Below are 20,732 nucleotides of genomic sequence, written 5' to 3'. Positions count from 1 at the left end.
ACTTGTCATGTTTAATCACACTGTTTCTCTCAAAACAATCAATAGCGGCATGTTCAACAACACTGGAATTAGGATTCAAGAATCATTTAGTTGCAGCTCATTCATCCTCAGGGATACCGATTTGATTCATGCTAAACCATCAAACAACAAAACCATAAATTACACCACTGGTATTTCATTCTAGTCCTCAGTTGAAAACATATTTATTGTGGCCAAACCTCCACACTGTCCTCCAAGGGTTAAAGGCACTAACTTTCCTGCTGAGCAAGTGCTTCTAAACTTGTAATTTAAACTCTAAACCAGGAAAGATTGGGGACAAATTAACAATCAGTGGCTCGCCATGATGCGATCCAACCTACTTACTTTCTTAAACAGGATAACCGTCCTAGCGGATCAGACAGATGTGTATGCTTCAGCATTACTTGTTAAAGCTTTTGACACTGTCCTGCATAACGTTCTTAGATGGAAAACAAGACATTTTAGGTCAAAGCTGCCTCAGATTTCCAGAGAACTCCACAAACCTTGGAGTACAAAGCTCTCAAGAGTCAGGGGGAGGGGGAAATCTTTCTGTCATTTGCTGCACAGCACTTCATTAAGAAAAAAAAAAAAAAAGACAGGATTGAGTTTGCATCTGGTTGAATATGTACTATAAAAAAAGGCTCAATTTCCTCCTCCATTGCATCAGCACTTCAAGGGGTTCCTGTAATGATCTCATCTGTAGAGCTGGCTTAACTAATCCCTTGAGGTCTCTTACTTCTGCATTACAATGACTATAAAATCCACTTTTCTGGAATTGAAAGCAATTTGTAAGTCTTTCACCTGAATCCTTCCTCCCTTACAAAACTGGTATCATCAGCTTAGAAACCTTAAGCAACAAAATCATGAACTGCCCTGAGCCAACAGCCAGAATACTCATCCCTTCACAAAAAGCCTCCTACAAACCACTTGTCAGCAACAGATCTCCTGAACTGACTGATTTTCTGCGGCCATCAGTGCCACCCAACATACAATAGCGCATTCAGACTGAAATCCTCTCTTGTATTGCACCCACCTAGCAGTGGCCAAAAGCAGATGCCCACACACAATTAAGGAACAGAGCAAGAACATGATGACATCTCAAATACCTTCGCAGTCCATCACATCTTTTTAAGAGACTACTGCTGCGTATCAATGCAGACATACAAGTACAAATAGCTCCAATTCCAGTAAGCACTGTTACATAAATAAAAAAGGCTGCAGAATGTATGAATGTAACAAGAACAGAACTGGTCTATGGTTAGAGTGAAACTATATTACAACTGCTTTCTGTGTAGGCTGAAAACTATTTCTACTCATTAAAGATCTGAATGTATGTATCTGGAATCAAAGATCCAAACATACCTGAGGGGCAGCCTGTTCAAATCAAAATTACACCCTGCAGAGTATTCCCTTCATGTCAGTGCTCCTGTATGTTACTGCCCCAGGAATTGCAGCACAGCCAATAAAAAGGAAAAAAAATAACCCCACAAGAGATTCTCTCTCAAGAAAACTTGCCAACGTTCTGCCCCAAACTCCCTTCCATTTGATGCTGCACAGCAAAAAATAACCTCCTGGTGTTTCAATACAGGTGTACAATACCTGTAACCTCTTACGGAGAAGTGACAGGATGCCATAACCAGGGTACTGCTGCCTTGAACAGGACTAAGAAAACAAGTTCTACAACACAGAACTCGGCAGTTTCTAGTTTGTATAATATGATAGCACCCTCCCAGCACTCATTTTCATGCTTCAGCGCAAAGCTGGTTTACAAAAAACTTTTGATGCTTGTTTTCAATAACTCTTCTTCATTATTTTCTTCAGGGAATGTGGCTGAATGCGTCTCTGCCATGCATCTTCAGAAAGCTGTACACTGTGAGCCAAGTCTTGGCTGGGCTAAGCAAATGGAAGATCTGGATTTGATTCTGCAGCTTATGTTTTTGAGCTCTTTTCTCTCCTATGCTGCAGGCAGCGCACCCTAGAACTCCAGTGCTTTCCCAGCTGTTGAAGGGCTCTCCACACCTACACTGGCACCCTTCTCCCCACGCACCGAGCTACATGTACACAGCACTCTGCAATCCGATCTTTCTCCAGCAAACCAGAAGAATGCAAAGATTTTCTCTCTTTTGCAGAGATAATCATTAAAGAAGAGGCAAGTTCTAGAAAAGCACGTGCACATAGTATATTTTTAAAACTTCATTGCAGCAGAATTCTGCAGCATCTTTAGAAAAGAGATATTTAACTACAGAGTATGGTGTTCCAACAAGATGTCTTAGATCAGCAAATGACAAAGACAGGCTGTCCAATAGATCGATCCCTATGGATCTTTTTATGGACAGATGCCTATGGATCTCATCACAGACACCTTCAGTACAGGCAGACCTATTTATTTCAATGTTGCATGGTACTGTGAGACAAAACACTTCATTATTGATACCATGAGCAATACTAGCAGAGGTGACATGCACTCATGCTTCTCTGCTTTCCAGCACATCTGACAGTCTTATTGGTATTCAATTCTTCATCTGATCAGTCTGGAGTGACTTACCTTTAATACTTCCATCTTAAACCCGCTGTCTGATGTAGGTCCATCAGGCATTTGCAGGGCCTGAACAAAGGCCTCAGTGAACTGCTGCACCACCGGAAAAATCAGGACTTTGGCCGCACCCTAGTTATAATAAATGCAAACACAGGTGAAAACTAGATACAGAACCCCCACATCCAACAAGTAAAGCATGAGAAGCAGTGGAAATTGCACTTTTCTGCTACAAAACCCAAGAGGGACTTAAGGCAACTGCAGAACATTGCAAAGTCACATGAAATACTTGTTTCAGACATCACTTTGGCCCTCTCCTCATGTTGGAAACTAAGCTCAGTTGAATCTCACCTTTCAAAACTGCACAGCACAGACTGCTACAAAACACACACCTACATCTAAGCTAATCACTTCAGACTCTAAAAAGAGATCCAGACAATCCAGTTCAGAGAGTCTCAGGAGCACATCCTCCTAAAGAGGCACTTTCATTTGATTAGATGAATCATGCCCTGCACCCCATCACCACCCCCCGCCTCAAGCTATTAAAGAAATCTGGGGTGACTACATCGCACATGAGCAATTACATTGAACCCTGCGGATGGCATTTATCTCCTCCTGAGCCACACTACCCCAAACCAAGCAAGCTCTTTGTGAGCTGAGTATCAACAGCTGGCCTGAAGATTACCATGATGATTCTACCTCAGAAAATGCAGCAAGTATTTTTCCAGATGTCAAAGCACTCCATAAGCGGCGTTTGGCACAGCAAGTAATATTGGACAAAAATAATTTGATTGAAAATATCCCTCATAACTCCATAGCTAAGACAGCAAAATTGTATGTTTAAGCCAACTACAAAATATCACCTTAGCAATTTATAAAAAGATTGCTTTTTTTTAAAAAAAGTCAAATTTCAATAAGAAAATGTTTCATATGCAATATAAAGGATACTTTCAGCCCTTCTCCAGAATAAGACAGTGGGGAGCTACTACTATACTTTGGATACAGGTATAGCTGCATGGTATATTGCATAAGTATCCTTGTCAGTGCAGTACAGATATGCTGTAATTATCAGAACTTCCCAAAAACCTGCGCTGAATCGCTGCCTGTGCAAACAGGGAGGAAGCAAAAGCTATAGCCACTCAGCAACAACCAGCCACTAGACTGAGAGTCACCCTTTCCTGTCCTCACCTCCCAAAAGTTTTAAAAAACCAATTTATTGCCTGGGAAGTGGTGGGAAACCCACTTGTCAAAGGCCATATAAAATGCAGATGTGCCCAGAGCCAGACAGGAGACTCCTGTATTAAGCTGCTTAACTGCATAGCATTTTTTTCTTAACAGCTACTCTTTCAAAAATTTGGTTTGGTTTCCACCACTCGTTTCAGAACAAAAGGTTAAGATGCGTGCTAAAGCAACTGATGAAGTTCCAGGAGCTTGTAACCCAACGCCTTGCCCAAGGGCCGGAAAACTGCACATCATAACCCAGATGGCCAAGGCCTGGCAGTTTATCAGGACACACAGGCAATTTATCCAGGTTCACCTGGAGACTGGAAGCTACAACAGGGATCTCCAGACAAAGGGATGATACTCCCCATGCTGACTGCCCTTTCTCTGAGCTGTTATGAGCACGTGCGCTGATACGTCACAAGTTAAACTTAATTATGGAAACTAAGTCCCAGTATCAAGGCATGCACGTAGAGGGGGGAGCTGGCCACTTTACATGTATTAAATTAATCCCTCTTCCCCAGAATTACAGCTGACAAGAGTATGTAATTCTCCAATGTTTTGTTTTCATATCAATGTTTAGAACCTCATGCAGTTTGAATTCAATATATTTTGTATGGTAGGTTAAACTCTTGCCTTTTCCAGTTCCTCCATGTTACAGATCATGTGGGCACATGTGGTAAATATCTCCACTGCACGTGACCTTGTGCGGATACCATACACCTAGAAAAAAATTTAAATAATAGATCAGGGACACAGATATTTCCTTTAGTTTTCTTTTAATTGCATTTATTTTTTCCTTTAACTTGATTCTCTCATTTTATCATTGGCTTCAACATTTTTGTTGAAACATTAGCTGCCATCAACTATCACACCATCAAGAAAATTCCTTAAGTCTAACTCATATTACAGTACAGCTTAAGCATTAAATCTGGAGCTTCTCTGCTCCAAGAAACAACCCCACCAATACCATCCAGTACCATCTTAGTAGTGAAGATTGTACCTCTGCCATTGTGAAAATTTTGTACATCTCTGGAAGAATAACAGGAGCAACGAGTGGCATCTGTGTGTCTGTCACTTCCCGTGTAAATTCTACAAAATGGAAACAGAAGGGAAGTTCTTATAAGAAAACAAATTCATAGGCAACAGCAACAACAGAATCTTTGGGAAACACTAAGCATACTGGAAACCTGTTGATTTGTACTTTACACCAGTGTCATCTGGCCTACCCATGGCAATCCTTGAAGGCAAGCAGAAAAATATCACACTAAAAATTGCAGGTATCTGGAAAGCACGGTGTTACAATCAAAGTTCCTCCTGAGCTATAACTTGTAGCACACACATTCTTCCTCAGCTTTCACGACATATAATGAACACGCAATTCAACAGTGACCAACAAGCATCACGCCCCGGAGAAGAGAAGCAGAAAATTCTTTGATTTGGAGTGAAAAATGACAGAATACTAGCATAAGGAAAAGCTCAAACCACTTCCCACATGAGCCTGGCCAAAGCTCTCGCATACACGTACCTGTAAGCACTCTCATGGCTCCATGCACTGCATTCACATCTCCACTAACCAGCATCTCCATCAAGAGATTGAAAAGCTCAGGCCAGGCTTCAGGCCAGTCCCAATGGGCTATTGCTGAAACTGCATAAGCGACACTCGAGCGCACTTTGCTGATGGATTCTCTCAGCCCATTGGGCAGGAGCTCCCTAATAGCAACTTTTGCCTGTAGAGAATAACATTATTTAGCAGAACAGATCCCCAGTCATAAAACAATTTAATAAAAAAAATAATTTATACCTATGACTTTTGATTGTCATAGGTATTGATATTGATTCAACTTTGGTTTTACAAAACCACTCGAGACAACAAAACTTGCACACTACACCCCATAATTTTTTTTACAGAAAAGTGCATGGTGTGTTTTAACATAGCATTCTTCTCACACAGAGCACTTGGTCAAGCATACAGTAAATAGCCCACAGCTGCAACTAGACAGGATGTAGATAGCTACATGGAAGACATCCAGAGTTAGCAGAGATAAATCCCAGCTCCAGTGTCAGGGACTATGTTTGCTTACTTTGGAAGATTTTAGTAAACAAGAACTAGTCACCCAACCCTGAAGGGACAGGAAAAAAAGACAGCACTTCTGGGGCATAATTCACAAGATTTATTTCAAGCAATTATCTCTGAATGGGATGAATCATACCTTAGATGCAAGAGAGAGTCCAGTCAAAGCAGTAAAGGGCTAGAATCTCTGGCCATTTTAGCTGTTAGATACTCCTACTGAACAGGTTTTTAATGAAACCCAGCAGACCTTTAAACTGAAATTTGTCACGGGAAAATAGTCTCTAAGTCCCAAACCAAAACCCACAAGTTTTGGCAAATCTCTGAAAAAGGACTGCCAGAATCAGTATTTGTAAAACTTACAAAGCAATTTCCTTCTAGTCTTGCTTTTAGAGCAGCAGAAACATTACAGCTGACTTTTTCCTACAGAAATTAGCCCAAGCTTCCCAAGTCTAGTGTTGTTTTAAGCAACTGAGAACAGATTTTCGAAGTGGAAAATGTCAGAAAACCTTAACTGAAGCCATTAATCCTCAAATACACAAGTGCACTGGCACTTTTTAAACCACCTACAAAATCAATATTCTTGATGGATAAAGTGTCTCAAAGTAGACAACATGAAACCAAATCTTACCCTTTCTGTGGTCTCGGGAGGTCTAAACTTTTCTGACTGAGAACACCAGTGAGTTTCCACATACTGTTTCAAAATGACAGATGCTAGCTGCATTAGAAGAGAGGTCAAGAATCACCAACAAATCTTGCAACCATGGCAAGCGTCACCCCTGACCCATTTGCTCAGCCCCTTGTCCCACCACGCTGCTTTTAGGGAGGCAACAGGGCTTGCCAAAAACACAAAAAATCTTTGTGAAACAGACAGAAAAAAGCTACCACAGTAGAAAGATGAACTGATGACTGTTCACTGAGCAATGATGGCCTGTACAACACTGACCCAAGGCGGGTCAGCTTCATTTACTCACCTCTACAAAGGCCCAAGATACAGGCCACAAGTTAACTAAAGAAATACTGAACCTAAACTTGCTTTTCAAGGAGGAAAACACCTACAGCAAAAGCTGCTGCAAAGAAGCCACACTTCAGCTTGCTGATGCCTACCATCCACGTAATAAGTCGTGCCCGTTCCCAGTACAGTACTGTCTCAGCACCAGGCTTATTAAGTCCAAAAAAAGCTCTATTTATAATGAAGGTTAACACTTGAATAGTGTTGATAAAGAAAGTAACAACTCTAGAGAGATGTAAAGCTCTTCTAGAGAAGCAGTAATAGAAAACTACCTCAAATTTTTCACCTAGAAACATGAGAGAATATTTTAAATACCAAGGAAAATACCACCCAAATTTTTTCTGCAGTTCCAGGAAAACTCACCTGACGGATGGCCAAAGCTCCCTGGGGATCTACAGTCAGTTCTGCTAAATGAACACCAAATTCTGCAAGAAAAGAAAAAAAATTGTTAGTATCATAACTTCTATTCCCACACAGCAAAATTCATCAAGATTTTTGGAGAAAGACATCATACCAATTGAATGACTCATATGTGGGAAGAACACAATTCCATAGTGTAGCTACTCAAATGAATCATGAGCATTAACTCTCCCCTATGCTCTCTGCACAAACTTCATTTATTTTTTCAGCTTATTCTTTTCTCTTGCAGGCGAAAAGTTTCGCAGTGCAGGCTGGTAACAAGCAAATTATTTGCAACTTAAAACAAATTAAAATAAAATCATATCTACAATGTAACATCATTAGTCAAGCTCCTACATGAAGAATGCATGGATAAGATCTAGGATGGAGTAAGACCATCAGCGAGCAGTCCCTTTTCGGACAAGCCGGGTTCATCCAGAGAGTGCTTTGGGAAGATCACTTCAGCTGTCCCAAATCACACCCTCAGACAGCTGAGAACGAACCAAGCGCCTTCCCGAGCAAACCCTGCCCAAGCACACTGACACCAGGAACTGCCTGTACAATCGTTCAGGCTGTGGGACATTCTCCAGCCAGAAATTTATCCAGAAAAAGCAAGAGCTTCTTTCAATTGCCAAACAAGCTCTGTAACAAAGGCAAAATTAAAATGCTTGTAACAGTTCTGTTCATGACTGAGCACAGGAAATAAAAAGCAGGAAGAGCAGCTGTTCTAGTATGGTAAATCCATATGCCATGATACATGAGCTTAAAACTGCAACTTTAAGTTCCGGGTAGCTGACAACTGGACTAAACATTTCATTTAATGTCACTAGTCTTCTTAAGAAATGTTTAAGATTTTAGTTCTAGAAACTGTGGAGCAGAAGGTATGCCCTGAGGTCCCTTTAGCACAACCTGACTACTGTGGATAGGTTAAACGTGCTGACAGCATCCCCAACAAAAATGTACAGAAAATTCTTCTCAAAGGAGTTCTGCAACTCTCCTTAGCAGCATTTTTGAGTGCTTCACAAATGCAGTTATCTGAGTTTCTCCTAACATCCACCTCACTTGTAAAGGCTTTTCTGTGTTGGGAGAGAATTGCCTCTCACTTTTCCATGCTTACACTGAACATGCTCTTTCAACCTTTCATCATAGATCTCCTTAAAAAAGGAGAAAAAACCCCTCTTATCCTAGCTGCAAAAGCAGGGAGCCTCATTTGGAGTTCTTAACATAATACTCCTCTTAACTAGTAGCAGTAATTATTCTTCTATCTGTCTGCAATATTCCAGACTTGAGTATGGCATTGCATTACAGCCACATTTTTAAAGGGTGTGTATGAACTAAGAAGCCAGAATAAATGCAATGGTTTCACATAGTTGTAACTCACTAACATGACTATTTTGCCATCTTTACATCTCTTTGCATATCTGCATTTGATTTTTTCCCTTTACATATGGTACTCTGCACTTGATTTACAATATTTTGTTTCTGATTTTAGGCCATCTCTCCAGTTTTCCAACATCTTTTTAATTCTGCTTCCCAAGCAGACTGCGGTGCCACTGTTGGTAACTACAGGCATACTCACTACTGCAGCGACCAAGAGCTGTCTTAAAAGCCCCTTGGGTTTGACAATAACCCACTGATAACTACTCTACACACAGGCTTTCAGCCAACTGTGTATCTTAAAAATATTACAAAACTGCATCTCTTAACTGATAAATAACCGTTGTGGCAAAATCATATCAGGAACCCCACTGAACTCACATCATTCACGCACAGCGCTTGCTTGTTTAAGCAATAAGCCAGCTCTCCCATCAAAGAAAAATTACATGGATTTATCAAGAAAAGATCATATAAAACAGCATTTGCTGCATAGCACCTATTTATCCTGTTATGTTGCAGACACTGGCGAGCTGTTTAATGACCTGGTCCAAGAATCTTTCTGGGGACTGAAATTACATTGGCTCCTCTATTCTCAAAGAATTGGTTTATTATTGGTTTTTTCCCAGTTGGCTAGGAACTTTGTGTCTTTATCATGGATAACTGCAGTTAAAACGCATCCCTTGGTGTTTCTTCCACTTATATTTTGTAGATTTGAGATATCAGAAGCACCAAGTCTTCTTCCCAAGATAGAAGTCTGTAAAACCAAAAGATTAGAAACTTTTAATGAAGGGGCTGGCATAGGGAACACTTAGCAAACACTTTTCCTCCCAGCTCTGCTTCTCCTCCATTAACCTCAATATTAGCGAAATCCAACTCTCCTCCTTCACAAACAAGCTCCATCTACCACACAACCAGTTCATGCAACCTCTTCATCTCCAGCTTTTTGGAGAAATTAAGTGAGACCGAACCAAACCAAACAGTATTAAGCAAGCAAGGAGAAACAAATGAACAGGACTTTCTACTGAATCACTGCAGTTCACATCCTGCCTTGCTGAAGTGGGTCAGCACTGACCAAGTCCAGCTCAGCACGTCCACACAGAGCTCGTTCGGGAGCTGCTACAGGTCCCTTGGAGTAGCCTCTGCTGCCAACAGAGACAGGCAGCAGCAGAGGCCCTGGTAGTTGCTGCAGCCAACCCAGGTGAATCCACTGCACCATGGGCACCAACACTCCAAACTAAAACATCATACAGTTTGCAGAGACCAGACCTCGCAACCGCAGCAGCGTCAGAAACAGACCACTCCCTTCACCCAACATCTGCCCACTCCTTGTGCATCAGTCTTCAGCTACGCAGGCAATGTTTTCCACAGGACTGGTTTTCAATAACATAACCATAAAGTAATTTGGGTTGAAAGGGACCTCGGGAGGTCATCCTGTCCAACCTCCTGCTCAAAGTAGGGTCAGTCATGGGGTCAGACCAGTGCAGAACATGGAGAGCATCTGCAGACAGACTAGGGAGAAATGCCAAGCAAGTACCTGAAGCCCAGCCATAGTTTTTACATGCTACAAACGTGCTTCTTTGAGGAACTTCTTCAGCATCCATCATGATGCTCAACAACTACTCCAAAAGCTCTCTCTTCTTCAGGACACCCCTGAAAACTACAACTGTATTTTTGTATTTTCTCAGTAAAGGACAGAAAGATTAAGGCCACTTCTCTCCAGCATCTGCGATGGCTTTAGGCATCTCACTTGAAATGTCTTTTTCACAACTTCGCACTACACTCAGCATGTCTGCAGCATTTCACAGTGCAAATAATGGCATTTACTGCTGTGAATAACCCTTCTTCCTGAAAGTCAGATTGTTTCAATTTCCCTGTTAAAAATTCAGTTTAATATTAAAATGTTAACTTCTGTTACAAATCCAGCTCAGTTTATCCATACACAGATTTCCACCCAGTTCTGCCCATCATCCACTCTACCACGATTCAAGTTACAGCCAAGAGACCACCATACAACCACGTGTTACAGTCAAGTCTCCAGAATCCCTTCTTCCACACAATACTCTGGTTTTATGGCACAAAATCATGTATTCAAGGAGGTACCCAATGCAATACAGAAATTACTCTCAAAGCCATATGCATTAACACACTTATGTTGGGAAGGAGCCGACCATCAGCAAAAGCACGCTGAACTGGTGAAGCACAAGTGATGCTACGAGTTTCATGCTATCATTGTACCTATAGCTGCTCTCCTGATACAAATGGACAGCAAGCTGTATCATGCAAATATCATCAGAGATTCAGTGGAGTTTTAAACCATTGATCTAAATGTGTGGAGCCACCTACTCTGAAAGATACTTAAAGAACAATTACAAGACCTGTAAAGCCAATATTCAAAACTGAGATGACATTCCAATCAAAGCATTGGGACTAGTCTCAAACAAGATGGACAAGAAACTTTAAAGAGGGTCAGAGTGCCCAGGCTGACATGAATCAGTTTGCTAAGGTCAGCACCGTCTTCAGAGCCACCTGCATATCTTGGCTTCTGGCAACAAACCGCACAAGGGACTGAGCTGAAGATGCCTTTCCATACACAGGATATCACAACACAAGCCACGCTGAAGACAGCCTTATAAATGCCTTTTCTACCTGCAAAAATGGCAAACAAACAGGTAATGTAGACAGGCAAAAAAAAAGCAATTCTGCAGCCTGGAGCCTGGAGTGACCACCACACTTCCAGAGCACAGGATCTGATAGCTCAGAGACTTAACACCATCACCATCAAACCCGTTATCTAACCAGGAAAGCTGGTAGCAGTATTTTTCAGCTGTATAAGAAGTTGGCATTAAATCTCCTTATCAGCATAATTTAGGACTCCGTTACAGACACTGCTCCTCTTCATAGGGTCAAAGTGTGATCCCTTCTGGTGGACGTGCACCTCCTGCAGAGCGACACTGTCCTTGCTCTGACATTCCTGCAGATGGCTTGGCCTCCATACCTGTTCTCCAATACAGGAAGACCTAGAGCAAGAGATTATTTTTGCACATTACAGAATTATCCTCAAGTTGTCATAATGACATCAGCCGTAGTGCGCACACATATACCGTCAGAGATGGTGTATGATGTTACCTGGACAGACTAAATAAAGGGGGAATGGAAACACCATTCCCATTTCACTGGGAACAAGTTAACGGTGGAGTCAAGCCAAGTTAGACACACAGACAGCAGCACCACTCCACAGCCTGGAGCCCTCATTTCCCCCACCTTCTCCCTGAACAGTCCAGGCAACGCTTTTATTTATGTTCCATTAAAACCTAGAGACAACAAAGGTCACCAGGTGAACTTCCACCTTTCTGGAAGCTGACAATAACACATCTCCCATCCCCAAGCTGTCAGGTGGTGCCTATTCCTACACTTTCTCAGCAGACAGAAGATGCAGAAGCAGGAAAGAAGCCGAGTTTCTGGGGACATGTTTGGAAGTTGTTGAAGGGTGACATGGCAGGAAGAAACTGCCACCACACATCCCCTACCCCAAAGCTGACATCCCATATTCCTCCAGAACAGCTGTATCGAGTGAGACAGGAGCCTCTCCTGGACAGTTCAGCCTGCTCCAGAGGCTCACCTCTGACTGCATTTCTGCCCATCCCCTTGTACAAGCACCAGCCAGATCCACTATCAACCTGCTCCAGGGAGCAAACTACATCCTCACAAAAACCCGAACCATCTCAACCTGGCTAAAACCTGCATGGAAGAGAGCGGGGGCTAGCACGGGGCAGCCCACAGCACCCAGGGAGAGCTAACTGCTGTATGGGCTTAACTGCATTACAAACCCCTACCTGCAAACAGCCTACAAAAAAGGTGAGGGCAGAGCAACACTTCCCCCAACACACCTCCTGAGAAATCTTGGCATTAGGAACCGCCTGAAAGCAAGTTTGTATCCAGCCACCGTGTTCAATGGTTGGTGAGGAGGTTTTTCCCCTCCAGGAATGTCAAAACACTTTTAAACCATTTCTACCTCTAACATCCAACAGCAACGAGTTCCACATTTTGCACACGGGGGGGAAACAACCTAATTCCTTCTGCTTGTTTCAGACTCATTTTCACCTCACCTCAGCTTTATGAGAAGTCATAAATGATCACTTCCCACTCACCTTCTCTGTTGCTTATGATTTTAGAGCCTCCAATTCTGCTAAGTCTTTCACAGGCAGAAAAGTCAATGCATTCGCTCCTTCTGAGAACAGCAGCTTTTCCACACGCCTGTGAATGTCTCCGTGCTGCTTTTTTACCGCACTGCTTTACCCCTCCTGAGAGCAGCAAGCCAGTAATGCATGCAGCGCTCAGACTGCAGAAGCATGAGGAATTTATGTCGCGCTTTGTTCTCTGTTCCCTCCTTAATGGTCCATTTGGCTTTCTGAGCACGGGCAGAGCCGTGAATGGGTATTTTCGTGAATGGGTATTTTCGGGAAACTCTCCACACTGACAATGGGATTTCTTCTCCCAGTGACAATAGTGAGGACAGCCCCTTACTTTTTAAGGTATCATCTGGGCTGTGTCCTCCTCTCCCAGCATTACTTCGCTGACCAACACTGACCCACACATACCGTTTGCACACTCGACTTACTCTTGTGAAATCATTCTGTAATTTTTGCCATCGATTCTCACTCTGGCCAGACCGAACAGCACTATCAGCAACTTCGCCACACAATTACTGACTCTTTTCCACATCATTTACAGATGTGCTGTGCAGTCCAGCTTCATGTGGGACCCTAGATTACCCCCCTGCAGTGTGAAACATGACCAGTCACTGCTACCTCTTTTCTTCAAGCTTTTAATCAGTTATTAATTCAAGAGGTGTCAACAGCAGTTTAGTTTCTTCAACAAGTTTCAGTAAGCGAATTTTTTAAAAGCTTTTTGGTAGTTCCAGGACTTCTTCAACAGTTCCTCTATTAAACACAGATCAACTCTGCCACAACAATCTCATGTACTCTGCTCTACTCATTCCAACTCTTGCCATAACGTTAACTATTACAGGCAGTACAAAAGCCATGCCAACTCACCTGTAACCACCCCAACATTCACCTCTCCACTCCTCACCTTAGCGCCCTTACTAAAAGCTGTCCTGTGTTTACCAACTTAAATTTATCTGGTCCCTAAATGACCTTAAGTGGCAATTTTTACAGCATAATTTGGAGCACAGTAATGTAATGTTTGAGTCCCTTTAAAACTCTTGGGAGATCCATCCTGTAGCGCTTGCTGTCTAAAGTAAACCGGCAAGTGAAAGTGCTTCTACTCATGCTTTAACGTGACATGGATTCTCCCATGTGACTCCTGTAGAGGCCCTTCAATGGGGCAAGTTAAGTCAACACCAGCACAAGGAATTCAGCTTTCCTGCAGCCCTATGCTCCTTTAATGTGTCTTGCACATCACATCACCTGGTGGCTATGAACACCTCTGAAATGCTTTCTGCCTCTGCAACATTCGAAAGCATCGCAAGTTTTATGTCTTCAACAGGTTCCTTTTTTTTTTTGCCCTACCTTCATTTATTTTGCACTAAAAGTGCCAACACTTGTGCTCTTTTTCACTGCCCTCACTTTTACTTTCAGCTTCTTCACATTGCCACATCTTTTGTTTCTTTAAAGTACTTCTGACACATATGATCTACATTTCTTTACCTCAGTAATACAGTGTTGGCAAACACTATTCCTTTAGTTCCTCCTCTTGGTTTTTGCAAGTCTTTCCATACCTAAGAAAGCACAGAAAGGAGACTCCCTCGCATGCTGCTTGACTAGGACAAGAGAAGAGGAATCACAGAAGCACAGAATAATTCAGCTGAAAGAGACCTCAGGACATCTCTAGTCCAACCCCTCCGATCAAAGCAGCACCAAATCAGGTTGCTCAGAGCATTTTCTAGGTAGATCATACTCAAGGATGGAAACGGCACAGCTTCTACAGACAACCTGCTCCAAAGCTTGGCTCTCCTCACAGTGAAAAAAATTCTCCTTATACCCAGTCTGAACTCTTGCTTCAGTTTGCTCCTGTTTTCCTTTATCCTCTTCCTTCCATTCCCTCAGCACCTTGACAACCTCCTCATAGCTACCAGAAGCTGCTGTCAGATCCACCCAAAACCCCCTCTTATCTCCATACAGGAAAACCCCTCTGCCCCAGCTCTCCTCATGTTGTCAAGTGCTGCAGTTCCCCAGCGGGTTTGACAGCCCTTTGCTGAACTCCTGCTCGTCACCGTCCTTCCTGTACTGGGGGGCTGGGAGCAAGACCAGACAAGTATTATCAGTGTGGTCTAACAAGTGCTGACTAGAGAGGGCTGATCACTGCCTCTGATCCTGTTCATGCAGCCCAGATGCAGGTGGCCTCCAGGCCACGCTGCTGGCCCTGTCCAGCTCAGCGGCCACCATGATTTCCAGGCTCTTTGCCACAAAGCTATTCCCCAGCCAGGCAGTGCCTGAACCACATCCTTGTGGTGGGTTCTCCTATTTCAGGTGCAGAACTTGCGATCTGTTGTTGCTGAATTTCGGGAGGTTCCTCTCAGTCCATTCCGGCAGCGGGTCTCTGGGTGGCAGCCTTGCCCTCAAGGACATCAACCGCTTCCCCTCCAGTTTGGTGCCACCTGCAAACTGCATGAGAGGGTGCTCTGTAGCCTCCTCCAGGCCATGGGTACAGGTCCTGCAAGAGACCTGCGCTGTTCTGGGACTGCAACTGCAGACAAGTATTGGGTGACTTTAGGATATTTGTAAAACCGTGAAAAAACAGAAACATAGATGACTCCACTCCTCTTGCCCTTAACGTTATCCACCAAATATATTTCTGCTGCATTCCTGGGCTCTCAAAGGGACCTTACGGACATCCATCACCTAGAGCCCTCAAAAATACTCTCTTCTGGAAATCTCACACAAACTCATGTTTCGGGGGAAAAAAAAGTTGCCAGTGAAGAGCACGCTGACCGCGGTAGCTTTGCAAGGCAAAGGCTCTATGGGTCAACAAACCTCAAAGACTTCCAGACTTGTACCATCGCAATGCCAGGAAATCACTCATTAAAACCTCCAATAGCTGCACTGGCAACCCATGTTTCCTGGTAATCATCAAGGAAGACTTAACCTGAGAGTGTTACAAGCACATGTTAAGGGACCACACAACATGAAACATTTCATCAAACAACCTGCCTTCTCCTCATCACCCCAGTCTCATTCCCAGTCTCATCACATGCGTTCATCACAACACTATCCTCGACCCCGTCACGGCGTTACACCTTCCTTCTCTTTACTATAAACCTCCAATAACATTTCTGACCTATAGTTCAGGTAGAGAAAGACTTTAAAACACTTCACAAAACACTTTCCAAATGGCACAATCAGACAAAGGTAAGGCAAAATTTCCCAGAGGGTACATGTACAGCCAGCCCATCAAGCTGCCAGGCCACAGGTACATCTGAGGGCTGTATTCTCCAGTGCCCAGCTCCCGTCACAGCACATCACCTGCAAATCTTCCAGTGGTTTCCGCACATTCCAGTTCTTTGGGATGGGTCATAAAATTTAAGCTGAAGTAAAATTAAACATTACCATCAATAGGTTTTTTAACGGTAGCTTCCACCCAGGAAAAGCATCAAGTGCGTAAACCAGCTTAGGGCCACCATAAAAAGGCCAGATGAGTAATGGAATAATTAGAGAGACTGTTTGAATTTGAGGTGCTTGCTCTTGTAAGCTGTATTTTTTTCAAAGCCGTAGGCCAGCTGCCATCCAGCTCCACTGTCCTGCATCTCCGTAGCTCTCCACAACAGAACGGAGCACCGGTGTAAGGGTTTCACACAAGATGAGGGTACAGCTGTGCCCAGACCGTGCTCAGCCCAAACCACGCCACGCACGGCCGCCCGCCTGCGGGACCGGGGCCCGCACAATGGCTCGCAGGGCCAGAGGCGGAGGGGGCCACCGCCGCGGCGGGACAGGGCCCGCAGACAACGTGCAGCGGGGAGACCGCCCCGCCCGCCGTGCGACCGGCCCCGGGGCCTCGGCCCAGGCGGGAGAGGTGCCCAGCGCAGCGGGGTCGCTGCTTCGGCGCCCGCTCCCCGTCCTGCCATTAGCGCGCTCCGAGCGCCCCCCGGGCAGCGCCGGCACCGACAGCCGCCGTCCCGCCCGCCCCGCCTCGGAGGCCCCGCCGCAGGCCCCAGGCGGCCCCGCCGAGCGGCACCGGCCTCCGGGTGGGGCAGGGGCTGCTCGGGGGCGCCGGGCACGGGCCCGCCGCCGCCGCCTGCTCCCCGCCGGCCCGAGCGCTGCAGCTGCAAGTTTGGCCGAGGCCAAGGCGCGGCCACGAGGCGCCGGTACCGGGGAGGACGGCCCCGCCCCGCTCCGCTCAGCGCGGCCCGGCCTCACTCACCCTCCGTCACCTCCAGCACCTTCACCTGCTCCTCGGCGGCGGCGCGCACCGCCTGCACCGGGCACAGGATCCCCGTCAGCGTCTCCACCAGCGCCTCCTTCAGCCCCTGCGCCACCGGCCCCGGCCCGGGCCCGGGCCCCGGCCCCCCGCCGCCGCCCGCCGCCGCCGCGCCCGCCATCGACCCCCCCCCCCCCCAGCTCCGCCGCCGCGCGCGGGCTCCGGGCCGCCGCGCGCGCCAAACGCACGGCACGCACGCACGCGCGGAAGCGGCGCAGAGCGTCCCGCCGGGCAGAGGGGACGCCGGGGCTCCGCGCGCCGCTCACAGCGCCCCCCGGCGGCGCGGCGGGACCCTGGCGGCGGGGCCGGGCGGGGCCTCGCAGCCGGCGTGTTCCCGCGGCAGCGGGCGCCGGGGGTGGGTGGGAGCCCGGGGAAAGCGCTGAGGGCCTCGGGCTCCCGCCGCGGGGCGCAGCCGCCTGGGCCGACCCGGCTCAGTTTCGCCTTCGAGGGGCACGAGGGTTCCCCACGGGGGCGCCGGGGGCTGGGTCCTGCCCGCCCCGCTGCCGCGTTCTGTGCGGGGCCGGGCCGGGCCGCGCTCCCGGGCAGCTGCTCAGGACCCCGCGGCCCCGGGCGGTCAGCGAGGCCTCAGGCTCCCGGTTCCCGTTCGAGCGACGCTGTGTGAGGCGGGGGCCGGGCGGCGCAGCTGCTCCAGCCCCGGGCACGCCGGGGGGCGCCGCGCCGCTTCCCGCTCCGTTTTGTACGGCCGTTCCTCGGGCGGCTGCACAGATCGCCGCGAGCAAGCGGCGCTGGCACGGGCAGCCCGGGCGGCGGCGAGGGGCACCCGTAAGCGGGTCCCGCTGGGGCCGCGGCGCTGCCGGGATCCCGCGGCCCCCCCGCGGCGCGGACCCGGCCCCGGAGCGGTTTGTGTGCGAACATGGGCCGGTGCCAGGGCCGAGCCGGGAGGCGGCACGGACGGCAGCCGCGCTCGGACATCCCCGCGGTGCCACCGGCTGCGGTACACACTTCTTACTCCTTCCCGACAGGTCTCTTGTGCCTTCAGCCTCCCTCCAGCCGCGAGGAGCTGCTCTTTCCCGAGGAAGCCTGTCCTTCTTCCAGGCACTGGGGGGGGCGATCTCCTTGCCCACGCCACTTTCTGCTTGAAAGCTACTTGAGTAGTAGCTGGTCCTGGTCCCTGTCCCTACTCAAGCAACTACCTGAGTATCAAGTGATTACCTAGTAATAGATGGGCTACCACTAGGAGTATTTGGTTTTCACGTCATGGTGCTGTTTAACAATTAAGCATCCCTCACCACTTGTGCACTAGTGTTGCTCCTTTCCCTGCCCACTCATCGCTCTCTGTATTGTGTTTTACTCCAAGCCAGCTTTGCCAGCCTCTTCAGAGTCCATTCCTCTGGGATAACGTGTCCAGTCACATTCCTTCCCACCAATATATTTTTAAACATTCTTGTCAAGAGTGATGCAAGCAAATGCTCCTATAAATCATGCATGTGACTTTTGCAACCCAAGTTCAAGATCTCTACAAGTAGAAAGAGCAACTCAAAATACTGCAGAAACAGCAGGCTGCGTTCAGCTCCCTACAGCCACAGCTCAGAGGCAAGTGTCCCACTGCACAGCAGCACTGTCCCTGTCCCACAGCCACCCCCTCCCCGCCTCGCTCCAGCCCTTCCCCTGCGCCAGGCAAGGCCGGACAGACAAACTGCTGACCGGGCAGGAACCCCCTTGGCCACAGCTCCCCCTTTCAGGGGAGCCCTGATGGTGGCTGGGGCCCGTCCTGTGCCCACCCCAGCCCTGCCTGGGCTCCCGGCGGCAGCAACAGCTCTTCAGAAGGCAACTTCACGGCCAAAGCAGGCAGTGAGGGGGCAAGAACGGCTCTCCAGAAGCGCCTCTGTGCTTACACTAGATGCTCTCCAGACAGCTGCAGTTAAGTGAAATCAGTCCACCATGACAGTTATAAAAACATCACCCGCACCACCAAGTTAGATTTTCTTCTGCTAAAGTTAGGGAAGTGGGGCAGATCTTTCCCCCTGAACTGAACAGGGCCACAGCTCAGGCAATGCCCAGCACTCCCCACAGCCCATGCCGAGCCACGCCACACTCCCTGGCAGCAGGCTGGGGACAGCAGAGGTCATTCCCGATCAGTGGCGCAGGTACAACCAAGTTAGGTTGGTATTTTTGCGGGGAGAGGAGCAGGAGAGCAGGCTTCAGCCGTGCTGCTTGCACCCAAAGGCGAAGACTGGGTCTTGGCACCTGACAGCACGGCCAGGGCACGCACACCCCCATCCCTTGGGGCTGCCTGCTCGCGGCGAGCACCCGGGTTCTCTACAGGGTGAATATAAAGATGACTTTTCTCTCTTCTTCCCAATCCAAAACACTGCTTCTGCTGGAGGAACAAACATATGTTTGTACAGGGTGTAACTCTTGCTAGCCGGGGGTCATCTGCTCATCTTTGCACTGTTCTAGTATTTTGGCTTAGTGGAAGACACAAGCAAATTCCTACCGCCCTGAAATCAGTGAGACAGGCCCAGGACTATCACACCAGACTTCCCGCTGGCACCCAGTGCTGGCTGGCTCACGTCAGAACAGACACATCTGTGCAAGTATTTGTTAAGAAGTGACAAAAATGATCACAAGTCAGAGCTGTTTTCTTTGCACTTCCTAACATCTCGCAGAAAACAAGGATGCGCTTTAGGGAGAGGAGGGGTAGGTATCCCACAGCAATGCTTGTCTGGCCCATACATACTTTTTTGCTCAAGTGACCATACAACTGCCCTGAATGCTCCAACTTATCCTTCTGTATTTGTAGAAGTTACATTTATTTGAATCTGCCAGGCTTTTTCAGGTTTGAATTCCCATGTGTTTTGTACACTGCATGGTCTTTTCACATATTTTCTGCATAGATGCTTCCTGCAAAGCCAGTGGACTCGGAGCTCGTCTTTCAAATGCCATCCATTTTGCCTCAAAGCCAAATGGGTTCTGACATTCATCTTTCTTTTGACATGCTTTAGGGAAGAAAATTCAGTCACCACAAAATATTATATTCTCATCACGAAAAGATATTTTATGATGAACTCCTTGTTTCCTCCTGTGATGTTTCAACTCACAGGTGAGGGACACAAGCCCTTGAGCTCCCCTGTGAACCTGCGCCAAGGAAGACCCCACAGAAGGATGTGCAGCGGACAGGGGACTGGTGTTAACAGCAAAAACCCTCCCAGAGACATGGGGGCCAGCACAAGGAACAGGCACAGCATCAACCCAAGTTACCAGGGACATAACATGGGACGTGCCTGACCTGTCCCCACCTGATTAAAATTTAACTCCAGGCAGCAACACAAACATGAAACCCCCAAAGCCCAACAGACACCAAAGCAGCCCAAACACGCTACAAATACTCTTCAACACTGGTTTTATCCTCAACAAACCCTGGGTGTGGAAATATTCTTTGAGCAAATTAGGTGTTCTGTAGACAGGGAGCTACTGTTTTTACTAGCTTTTATAAAATACTCATACGATTTTAGATGCCTAGCTCACATAGATCTGGATGCAAGCACACACACATACACACACAAAATCTGGCCCAGTATTGTGATTAAACAGCCAAATACCTTTAAAAACATTACCATAAGTAGTAGGATTAAGAAACATTTCAGAACTTGAAAAACTGAGGTACATAAGGTACCTTCATGAAGCTGCACCTATTTCTTTTC

At 46.9% G+C, this 20,732-nt stretch overlaps 1 protein-coding gene across 1 annotated transcript in view; it reads right to left on the bottom strand.

The window, feature by feature from the left end:
- The window catches only part of IPO9 (importin 9), a 39,580-nt gene extending 22,392 nt beyond the window's left edge, over positions 1-17,188 (bottom strand). The window contains exons 1-7 of the mRNA XM_037410598.1: positions 17,011-17,188; positions 7,219-7,280; positions 6,475-6,561; positions 5,301-5,502; positions 4,776-4,864; positions 4,409-4,495; positions 2,564-2,683 (exon numbers count right to left, since the gene is read on the bottom strand). Coding sequence (XP_037266495.1) covers positions 2,564-2,683; positions 4,409-4,495; positions 4,776-4,864; positions 5,301-5,502; positions 6,475-6,561; positions 7,219-7,280; positions 17,011-17,188 — 825 coding nt within the window. The remainder of the gene's footprint in view (positions 1-2,563; positions 2,684-4,408; positions 4,496-4,775; positions 4,865-5,300; positions 5,503-6,474; positions 6,562-7,218; positions 7,281-17,010) is intronic.
- Between the last annotated feature and the right edge of the window lie 3,544 nt (positions 17,189-20,732).

This window comes from Falco rusticolus, chromosome 17, assembly GCF_015220075.1.
Source record: "Falco rusticolus isolate bFalRus1 chromosome 17, bFalRus1.pri, whole genome shotgun sequence".
NCBI lineage: Eukaryota > Metazoa > Chordata > Aves > Falconiformes > Falconidae > Falco > Falco rusticolus.
This window is presented reverse-complemented; position numbering and strand designations above follow the sequence as displayed.